We start from the raw sequence: 11,583 nt of genomic DNA, 5'->3' as shown, positions 1-11,583 counted from the left end.
TGAAAAGTGGTTTCCCATGTCTGTTTCCCAGGGCTGAACCTCTGCCAATAGTCTGGGGACTCTATCTGGCCCTGGCATCATTGGGAATCCAGCAGCCTCGTGTTACAGTTTGGTTCCCCACGTCACATTGTCTGTCCCGATCACAAGGCAACAGGGAAGCATCTCAGTGGGCCAGAGAGAACAGGGAACAGTTAAAGAGGAAAATTAAAAAAAAAAAAAATTTCTATTTATTCACGAGAGACACAGAGAAAGAGGCAGAGACATAGGCAGAGGAAGAAGCAGGCTCCCCACGGGAAGCCCGATGCAGGACTCAACCCCAGGACCCAGGGACCATGACCTGAGCCAAAGGCAGGTGCTAAACCACTGAGCCACCCGGGTGCCCAGTTAAAGAGGAATTAGTTATTCGCCAGCGACCGCAGCGCAGACCGGATCCCTCTCTATCCAGCTCGCTCGTGCGCCTCGCTCCGCTTCCTCTGCAACCATGTCTGACAAACCCGATATGGCTGAGATTGAGAAATTCGATAAGTCGAAATTGAAGAAGACCGAAACGCAAGAGAAAAATCCACTGCCTTCGAAAGAAACGATTGAACAGGAGAAGCAAGCAGGCGAATCGTAATGAGGCGTGCGCCGCCAATATGCACTGTACATTCCACAAGCATTGCCTTCTTATTTTACTTCTTTTAGCTGTTTAACTTTGTAAGATGCAAAGCGGTTGGATCAAGTTTAAATGACTGTGCTGCTCCTTTTCACATCAAAGAATGGAGAACTACTGACAACGAAGGCGCCTGCCTTTCCCATCTGCCTGTCTGGCTGGCTGGCAGGGAAGGAAAAGAACTTGCATGTTGGTGAAGGAAGAAGCTGGGTGGGAGGACACTGAGATCTAGAGTAAAAAACCAAGCTGGCCCAAGGTATCTTGCAGGCTGTTAAAATGCAGTTTAATCAGGTGCCAAATGAGTTCAAATGAGTTTAATTGTTGGAATGCACAATTTTTTAATATGCAAATAAAGTTTTAAAACGTGAGAAAAAAAAGGAATTAGTTTCACAGGGAAGGTGATAGAGTCAGAACAGTCTGAGGGGAGGACTCTCACTTGAAGGATGCCAGCTCGTAGATGCTCAACAGGAGGAGGGTCTGATCATATCTCATCCCAGGTGTCCAGGAGCCCTTAGCTGGCCTGTAGTTCACTCAGCATGTCACTGGAGCCTGGAAGTAAAAGAAAGAGCATGAGTGGGATAGAATGAGGAGGTCCAAGTGGAGAAGTGTGCTGTGTCCACGTGGATTTGAATTGTATGTGACTTTGGTAACAGAGAGTCGACTGAATAGTCCTGTCACCAGCAGGAGGTATGGCCACATAGATATTCTCATTAGCCAACTGATTCACTGTGGACAGTGGGTGCTGGACAACTGACTGTATTTAAGGGTCCTTGGGGCCACCAGGTGGTGCAGTTGGTTAAGCATCCAACTCTTGGTTTCAGCTCAAGTCATGATCTCAGGGCTGTGAGTTTGAGTCAGGCTCTGTTCTCAGTACAGTCTGCTTGAGATTCTCTCTCCCTCTGGCTCTACCCCCCTCCCCATGCATGCACTCACTCTCTGTCTCTAAAATATATAAAATAAATCTTAAAAAAAATAAATAAAATAAAGGGCCTTCGTCCATGCCCTCCACAACCATAGGGTAACTGGAAGCCAAGGATGGAAATGTGGTATCTGAAAAGTTCATGGAAGGAGAAGACACTAAGAAGTGGCGGTAGCTGGGCTGGAGCGGGAGCTGAAGTAGCCTGAGAAGGTGGCACTATCCCCCAGCATCACCAGGATGGATTTGTCTTCATGTGAGAACTGTGGGTTAGAGGGGAAATCCAAGGAGATTTAGGAATTAAGAGTTGGTACAATCTTTGCACTGCCTGTCACATATGGTGGCATAAGGCAGGGTGTTGGTTTTAACATGGGGCCACCTGAAGCCCTGCACACCTGCTTGGCTAGAGTTTCTGGCTAGGAAAGAATGATGGGTCAGGCACCACATTTGGACAGAGACTGCCCCTACCTGGGTATATGGCCATACCACTTGTCTCTCCCCAAAAGTCCTTCCTGGACAGCCCTACTTCCCTCTGAGATGCCTATACAGCATCTCTTAGATCAGCAGCAAGTGAGGCAAATAGCATCCAGTTTTTCTGGGCTGAGGATTCAGGGTTAAAGTTGCCCACTCTTGTTGGTCCTCTAGATTTCTTTTTTTTAATTTTTATTTATTTATGATAGTCACAGAGAGAGAGAGAGAGAGAGAGAGGCAGAGACATAGGCAGAGGGAGAAGCAGGCTCCATGCACTGGGAGCCCGACGTGGGACTCGATCCCGGGTCCCCAGGATCACGCCCTGGGCCAAAGGCAGGCGCTAAACCGCTGCGCAACCCAGGGATCCCTCTAGATTTCTTTTCAGAAGCTTTGGCTAGTAAACTTGAATTGTCTAGAAGAAAGATATACCCCCTGGATCATTGTAAACCTTGGGATGTAAGGTAACTGTTCAAAATTTGAGAGGCACCTTGGGCATGCCAGTAGCCCATTGGAACAAACATGTACTTACAAGCCAAGATCTTCGATCATTTGCCATATGCAGTCCTTCCTTCATCTTTGAAGGGACGGGCTTGGTAAATTGTCACCAGTGTCCCACAAACATTCTTTCACCTGGTTTGGCCTTTTCTTTCTAAAGAGAATATTCATTCAAGTTACAAGAAAGCAAAGGATAAAAAAACCACAAAGTTGTTTTGCAAAGTTCATACATTTTTCTCCAAATCCAAAGATACTTTGCTAGCTTGTTACTTGATGATATTTAATGTATATACTAATACCTTTCAGCATCTCAAATAAAGTTGTGATTGAAAATCATTTAAGGGGCAGCCCAGGTGGCTCAGAAGTTTAGCACCTGCCTTCGGCCCAGGGCGTAATCCTGGAGTCCCAGGATTGGGTTCCACGTCAGGCTCCCTGCATGGAGCCTGCTTCTCCCTCTGCCTATGTCTCTGCCTCTGTGTGTGTGTGTGTGTGTGTGTGTGTGTGTCTCATGAATAAATAAATAAAATCTTAAAAAAAAAAAGAAAAAGAAAAAGAAAATCATTTAGGGAGCCTGAGTGGCTCAGTGGTTGAGCTTCTGCCTTCGGCTCAGGGCATGATCCCAGATTCCAGGATTGAGTCCCATATCAGGCTCCCCGCAGGAAGCCTGCTTCTCCCTCGGCCTATGTCTCTGCTTCTCTCTTGTGTGTCTCTCATGAATAAAGAAATAAAATCTTAAAAAAAAAAAGGAAAGAAAATAATTTATATTGGAAGCAGTTTCTATGTACTCATTTGGATTTTCAAAAGGAAGTTAAGTCACCCAACTTCTTGGAAGTAGTGGTTAAGTTGTGTCCCATGAGGAAGCTCCCTCTGTCCATCGCTCTAAGAGAGGCAGGATAAGTTCTCTACTGTTCAGACTTTTGAAGCAAAAAAAAGAACAAAATAAACCTTTCTAGAGGAGGGCTGAAAAAGCAGTGTAGCTAATTTGACTGTTAATAAATAATCACTGCTTTATTACTGAGAGCAGAAAACTGGGACTTCTGAAAAACTTCCTCTACTGATCCTTATCTCTTGAGGTTTTTTTTTTTAATATTTTATTTATTCATGAGAGACAGAGATGGAGACACAGGCAGAGGGATAAGCAGGCTCCACATGGGGCTCGATCCCAGGTCTCCAGGACCACACCCTGAGCTGAAGGCGGCGCTAAACCGCTGAGCCAGCAGGGCTGCCCATCTCTTGAGGTTTTAAAACTTCAAGATAACAGGCAAAAAAGGAGCCAACTAATTAACCTCTGGCCTAGCAAAAAAGGAAGAAACCTCCTTTGATCTCTGACCAGAATTTTCTAAGCTACAGAGTAAATATTATCTTCATTGTAAGCAACAGAAACCAACCCTGGCCAGCTCCCACAAAAAGAGAGGGACTTATTAGAAGTATAATGGGGTGGGGAGCCTGGCTGGCTCAGTCAATAGAGCACGTGACTCTTGATCTAGGGATTGTGAGTTCGAGCCACACATCGGGGGGAAGGATAGAAATTACTTAGAGAAAATTTTTTTTAGAGGGGCAGCCCCGGTGGCTCAGTGGTTTACCACCACCTTTGGCCCAGGGTGTGATCCTGGAGACCTGGGATTGAGTCCCACGTCGGGCTCCCTGCATGGAACCTGCTTCTCCCTCTGCCTGTGTCTCTGCCTCTCTCTCTCTCTCTCCGTGACTATCATGAATAAATAAATAAAAAATCTTAAAAAAAAAAAAATGTTGTGCCTTACTTGTCCCTTTCACCCCAGCCAGGGATTTCAGGAAGAATCTGTTATCAGCAATGGGGTCCTGGGGCGAGCTCCTACTTATTCACAAGAGCTGCCTCTCATAGGAATTTTTTAAACTGGTTATTAAGCATGACCATTATTTTAAATTATATACATTTACAATTAAATTCTATTAAAAATATGGGACACCTGGATGGCTCAGTCAGTTAAGCGTCTGCCTTCAGCTCAGGTCATGATCTCAGGGTCCTAGGATTGAGCTCTACATTGGGCTCCCAGCTCAATAGGGAATCTGCTTCTCCCTCTCCCACTGCCCCTACCCCTGCTCATGCCTTCTCTCTCTCTCTCACACACACAAATAAATAAAATCTTTTTAAAAAATAAAGGTAATATATGTATATACTCAAAGCTCCTCACCTCCTAAATATATTTGTTGGGGAAGGACATGGAGGATGCATGACTGCTGCTGCCCTGTGAATGGGATCCAGGCACTCAGAGGAGCCTCAGCCCCTCCCCTGTCTCTGGAATGTGAGTTCTGCAGGCCCTCCTCTCGCACAACCTTGAGTTAGTGAGGTGGTGCTGAGAACATCTGCACCCAGTAGATGTGACTGGACCCAGGTAAGGCCTCTATATCAACTTTTCAGATGTGGTGAGTGGGTGTGGAGAGCTACTGTCTCATAGCTCCCCAAGACAAACCTCATTCCCTTGCTTATTAAACTTGCCCCCTACCCACCTGGAGTGATTTGTCTCCTCCTCCTGTCTCTCCCTGCCCTCTGCATGTGGGCCAGTTTCAGATCACAGCCGGGAAGCCCCGGGGGAGCCTGCAAACCAACGTTCCTATTTATGCTCTTGAGGCTATCGATCATATCTGTTTGATAGAAATGCCACGTAATGGTGTCCTGCTGGCCTGTCTTCTCAAGTTTGCGATCAGTGACTTCATGTTGGTAGCTGGAAGTTGGCCATGATGGGAATATTTACACCATAGGAATCAGTACATGCTGTAAGTTGGGGCTTTTTGTTGTTATTGTTCAACATCTACCAGCCTACCACTACTACAAGCAAGCTGTGGGAACAGGGAACACCTTCCCCTTTCTGAGGAAACCAGTTGGGGGGCAATAGGGCAAAAAGGTGAGACATGAACTGCTAGAAATATGTAGGAAAGCCCTGGGAAATGGTGAATGTTCCTGACTGATAATTAGAAAGAGAGGGGTTCTGGGGCACCTGGTTGACTCAGTCTGTAAAGCATGTGACTTCTGATCTCAGGGTCCTGAGTTTGAGCCCATGTTGGGTGTAGAGATTACTAATAACAATAAAAAAAGAGACAGAGGGGTTCTCATTTCCGTGAATGGAACACCATGTTTGATATCATTTTGGCTTCCTTATATGGACAAAATGTTGCCCAGGCGCTCTTCTTGATTTTGGCCTGGAGGTATTGCTATAGCAGACACCTGGCTACCTGTACCAGGGACCCTCAGAGGATGTAGGTCAAAAGAAGATGAAAAGCTCCCCCAAGGAAACAGTGGCTATTCAGTTCAGAAGGATGCACAAGATGATTTTCATCAGGGGCGGTGAGAGGAGGCTGAGGCTCCTGCATGGTCTTGGGTCCTGATGCCTTTTTCCTGGCTGAGGGAGAAACCTGGAGATCCTCCGGGTTGAGAAAGCTTTTCTCGGAGAGGCACAGCAGGTGTGATGCTTGGCTGGGGCCATGGCACAGGCAGGGCAAGCGGAGTTCTATATTTTTCTGTCATAACATCCTCACAGCTAATCACCTGTCACTCAGGAGCACGATTTTCTTCGAGGATCATTGGCAGGAGGCTTCTGATCAGACAGCAGAATAAGAGCCAGGCATCAAATGGACCTGAGCCAGGTCCTCAGGCACGAGGACCTCATATGGACAAGAAGAGTTTGTCAGATTGGAAGCAGGTCCAGGACGCAGGATGCTGAGACCAACCTGGTTTTAGTTTTTAATTTTTAAATTAAAAGATTTTTTTAAAAGATTTTGTTTCTTTGACAGAGAGAGAGTACAAGCAGGGGGAGCTGCAGGCAGAGGGAGAGGGAGAAGCAGACTTCCCACTGAGCAGGGACCCCAATGCAGGGTTGATCCCAGGGTCCTGAGATCATGAGCTGTGCTGAAAGTAGACGAAGTTAACCAACTGAGCCACTGAGGTGCTCCTCAACCTGGGTTTTTTTTTTTAATATTTTATTTATTTATTCATAGACACAGAGAGAGAGAGGCAGAGACACAGGCAGAGGGAGAGGGAGAAGCAGGCTCCATGCAGGGAGCCCGATGCGGGACTCGATCCCAGGTCTCCAGGATCACACCCTGGGCCAAAGGCAGACGCTCAACCACTGAGCCACGCAGGCGTCCCTGAGCTCGGACTTTTTGACTGTGTGTCATTTCTTTTACTTGTGCCCTGTCCTCAGTCAAGGACAATGGTTAGAAAATATTTATTATTAGGATTTCTTAATTCCTTTTTGCCTCTTACTTAAGAAAGCCATGGTGAGAGCAAAGCTATCCTGTGCTGTTTCCAGTGACAGATCTTTAGACTGTAGCTTGATTCTGGTGGGTGGTCTTAACGTTCTGGAGCAGATTTCTCCCATGGCATAATTGTTTGGAGCTTTTACTTCCTTATCCATACCCAATAATCCAGATTTGCTTACTATCTCTTGGGCTGTTGCTTTGGCTTTGCTTACAAAAAGTGATTGGAGACTTGGCAAACAGTCTGGCAGTCTGGTGGATTGTTAGGACCTAACTTCAGACTCGGTTAATGAATCATCCACTTTGGCTGTGTCTGCAATAGGGTCACAGTGATGCCAAATTGTGATCCTGGTTTGATCTGAGAAGTATTGGAGACAATGGAAATATGCATAATGTTTTTCCAGCACCTCACACTTCCAACTCAGAAAAGTGTTAGGAGGCTTCGGGACTAGAGGCTCTTTCTGCTCTGCTGAGAGATGATGTGAACAATAAAAACAGTAATGATGACTTCCCAAAGTTACCTGTGAAGTTGGTGCCAGCGAGATAAGCACCACATTTCTGATTATAACCAATGAGGACGATGCCCTGCTTTCCTGTCCCTCATCATGACCCTCAACACATCTCCACTCAACTCTCTGTCTAGGAATTTACCTTATCAGTGGATCTGCAGAAAAGACCAACTTTTTAAAAAGGAGCAGATAATGGGGTGTGTGGGTGGCTCAGTCAGTTAAGCAACCGACTCTTGGCTTGGGCTCAGGTCTTGATCTCAGGGGTCGTGGGATCAAGCCCATGTGGGGCTCTGAGCTCAGCAGGGAGTCTGCTTGAGATACTCTCCCTCTGTTTCTCCCACCAGATTAGTGCCCGCACCCCCCCAAAAAAGAAATAAATCTTTTAAAAAAAGGAACAGATAAAACACATATAAGATCTGTAATACAACATTAATCTACAGAAAAAATCTTTTACAGGGAACTCTCAATTAAATGGAATGCACTTTTTGTTTGAATCTATCTTGATTTAAAATTTGTTGAATCAGGATGCCTGGGTGGCTCAGTGGTTGAGCATCTGCCTTTGGCTCACGGTGTGATCCCAGAGTTCCCGGATCGAGTCCCTCATCAGATTGAGTTCCACATTGGGCTCCTCACTGGGAGACTGCTTCTCCCTCTGCCTCTCTCTCTGTGTCTCTCATGAATAGATAAATAAAAATCTTTTAAAAAAATAAATAAATATAAAATTTATTGAATTATTTTTTAAAATATTTTATTTATTTATTCATGAGAGAGAGAGAGAGACAGGCAGAGTGAGAAGCAGTCTCCATGCAGGGAGCCTGATGTGAGACTCGATCCCGGGTCTCCAGGATCACACCCTTGGCTGAAGGCAGCGCTAAACCGCTGAGCCACCGGGGCTGCCCCTGAATCAATTATTTTTTAAACTAAGTGGACTTGGAAGACTTTTATAATTTAAATGTTCATTTTGTAGTAAACAGGCTTTTTTATAATGGAACTTGAATTTTTTGGTAGGACACCTTATTTTTTTCTTTCATTCAGAGATGTCCAGATGTACTTTATTTTTTTTGTCCTGATGTACTTTAATATTTTTTCTCTACTTATAGTATCTTATCTTTTGAATAAACTCTTATTTGAAAATCCAAAAAGTATTTTATTCTTGGGCTAAAATACTTTCCATATTTTTCTCACATCTATTTCTAGTCCTTCAATTTCCTTCCTGAAGCAACCTATTACTATTTCTTTTTTTTTTTTAATGATTTTGTTTATTTATTCATGAGAGACACACAGAGAGACAGAGACACAAGCAGAGAAAGAAGCAGGCTCCATGCAGGGAACCCAATGTGGGACTCGATCCCAGGATTCCAGGATTCCAGGATTCCAGGTTCACGCCCTGGGCTGAAGGCGGCGCTAAACCGCTGAGCTACCCGGGCTGCCCCCGGAGGAAGATTTGAATAATCAAGTGGATAGGATGACCCATTCTGTGGATAGTTAGGCCTCTTTCTACAATTACTTCAGCCATTGCCCAATGAGTTCATGAGCAAAGTGACCACGGGGGCAGGGATTGAGGTTATGTGTGCTCAACAACATGAACTTCTCCTCACCAAAGCTGAATTGGTTGTAGCCACTGCTGAGTGCCAGATCTTCAAGCAGCAGAGACCAACACCAAGCCTCCAGTATGACACCATGGCAATCAATCAGCTACCTGGTGGCAGGTTGGTTCCTTTGGATAGTTTCCATCATGGAAGGGGCAATGTTTTATTGTTACTAGAATAGATACTTCATCTGGACATGGATAGTTGGCAGTACCTCACAGGGTGGAGGAAGATTCTCTAGAAGGCTGTGTATGCCCTGAACTAGTATCCAATAAATTCATGGGTCTGGGAATCAAGGGGAAGAAATGGTGTGTGGCTCCACTAATTACTACCCCTAGTTGCCCACTAGCAAAAATTTTGCTTGTTGTTTGCCAAATTTTCTGCTCTCCTGGCTGAGGGGAGTCATAGTTCCAAAGAGAGGGATGCTTACACCAGTAACAACACAACGATTTCATGGCCCTGAAAGTTAAGACTGCTACCTAGCCACTTGGAGCTCCTCATACCTCTGAACCAGCAGGCAAAGAAGGGCTGCTGTGCTGGCTGGGTGATTGATCCTGGCTATCAAGGAGAAATTGGACTCCTACTCTACTGTAGAGGCAAGAAAGAGTGTGTCTGGGATATAGGAGGTCCCATCAGGCATGATTAAGGTCAATGGAAACTACAACGACCTAATCCAGGCGGGACTACTAATGGCCCAGACCCTTCAGGAATGAAGGTTGGAGTCACTCCACCAGGTAAAGAAACAAGACCAGCTGAGGAGCTTGCTTAAAACAAGGGAGATACAAGAAGCATAGTAGTTATAATACTAGCTGCGATCATATGACCAGTTGTAGACATGAGAACTATAATTGTCATGAATATTTCCTTCTTATATTGTTAGGAATATGTATGTATACATAAAGGTTTGGCAGACATCTTTGTTTCTTCCTTCTCTTATTCACTTATAATGTAACATAGATGTATTTAAGTATTTTTTTAAAGATTTTATTTATTTATTCATGGGATACAGAGAGAGAAAGAGAGAGGCAGAGAGAGACACAGGCAGAAGGAGAAGCAGGCTCCATGCAGGGAGCCCGAAGTGGGACTCGATCCCAGGACTCTAGGATTGAAGGCAGGTGCTAAATGGCTGAGCCACCCAGGCGTCCCTATTTAAGTATTGTTAACATTATTATATTCAAGTCACAGGAGAAGGAGAAGAGTAAACATCACTAAGGGACTTTATCTCTTATGGTAAAAGAGTGCATTTTTGGTTGTAGACAGGATATTTGTAGCATGTTAGGCAGAATTACGATCTCATTATTGTCTTTATTTGGAGAGCAAGCCTGATTTAAGGAGATGCATATAGAGGCCAACTTGACAAGGGATTGACTTGTGATGTTTAATTTTATGTATCAACTTGACTGGGACACAAGGTGCCCAGATAATTTGGTTAAACATTATTGTGAGTGTGTCTATGAAGGCATTTCTAGATGAGATGAACATGTGAATCAGGAGATTGCCCTCTCCCTTGAGGGCCTCATTTAATTGGATGGAGGCCTGAACAGAACAAAAGTGAGGCAAGGGAGAATTTGTTCTATCTATCTCCAAGCTGGGACATAGGTCTTCTCCTGCCTTTGGATTCAGACAGAACTCACACCATCACCTCCCCTGGTCCTCAGGGGACTCAGACTGGAACTCTACTATCAGGTCTCCTGGGTCCAGCCTGCTGATGGCAGATTTTGGGACTTCTCAGCCTCCCTAATCAATGTGAGCCAATTCCTTGTAATAAATCACTATAAAAAAAATAAAAAAAAATCACTATATATATTGGTTCTGTTTCATTGAAAAATATGGACTAATACAGTGCAAATTGAATTTTTGTTAATTATTTTCAATGACTAGATTGTATTTCAAATGGTAATGTGGTAATGATTTAATCATCTTTGTGAATACACAGGCTGTTTCCAATTTTCCAGTCTTTCTGATTGCACCACTTTATCAATAAATATCTGTACACACACATCTTTGTGCACATATGCTACTATACTTGAGTACCAAGAAATGTGATTTAAAAATATTTTTTGAAGGACTTATTTGACATACACAGAGAGAGAGGGAAAGCACAAGTAGGCAGAGTGGCAGGCGAGGGAGAGGTAGAAGCAGGCTCTGAGCAGAGAGCCTGATGCGCAGCTTGATCCCAGGACCCTGGGATCATGATCCAAGCCAGAGGCAGATGCTTAACTGACTGAGCCACTCAAGTGCCTTAGTGATTTAAAAATCTTAAAAGGTGGGGATCCCTGGGTGGCGCAGCGGTTTGGCGCCTGCCTTTGGCCCAGGGCGCGATCCTGGAGACCCGGGATCGAATCCCACGTCGGGCTCCCGGTGCATGGAGCCTGCTTCTCCCTCTGCCTGTGTCTCTGCCTCTCTCTCTCACTGTGTGCCTATCATAAATAAATAATAATAATAAAAAATCTTAAAAGGTGACAGGCGTACGTGTGTGTATGTCAGTACATGTTTTGTATAGCATCATGTGCCTTAGAAAGCAATTTCTCAAAAGGGAAATTCTGTAAATATGTATGTTCTGTACAATGTCAAGCATATTGTGGTCCCTAAATAGACATTTTAAAACAATAATTTTCAGTATAGCTAAGGGTGCCTTGGTGGCTCAGTCAGTTAAGGGTCTGACTTCGGCTGAGGTCATGATCTCAGAGTCCTGGGATCAAGGCCAGTGGCAAACCC

General features: G+C 44.7%; 1 protein-coding gene across 1 annotated transcript; it reads left to right on the top strand.

Moving 5' to 3' along the window:
* The first annotated feature begins 408 nt into the window (after positions 1-408).
* LOC140607442 (thymosin beta-4) lies at positions 409-941 on the top strand. Its single transcript, XM_072782179.1, has one exon. It carries the CDS (start codon positions 482-484, stop codon positions 614-616), a length of 135 nt encoding a protein of 44 aa, XP_072638280.1. The 5' UTR covers positions 409-481; the 3' UTR covers positions 617-941.
* The last annotated feature ends 10,642 nt before the right edge of the window (positions 942-11,583 follow it).

Source organism: Canis lupus, chromosome 16 (assembly GCF_048164855.1).
Source record: "Canis lupus baileyi chromosome 16, mCanLup2.hap1, whole genome shotgun sequence".
Lineage (NCBI taxonomy): Eukaryota > Metazoa > Chordata > Mammalia > Carnivora > Canidae > Canis > Canis lupus.
This window is presented reverse-complemented; position numbering and strand designations above follow the sequence as displayed.

What these genes read in the sequence shown, in the direction of transcription:
- LOC140607442 (XM_072782179.1), top strand. Translation starts at nt 482, where the DNA reads ATGTCTGACAAACCCGATATGGCTGAGATTGAGAAATTCGATAAGTCG.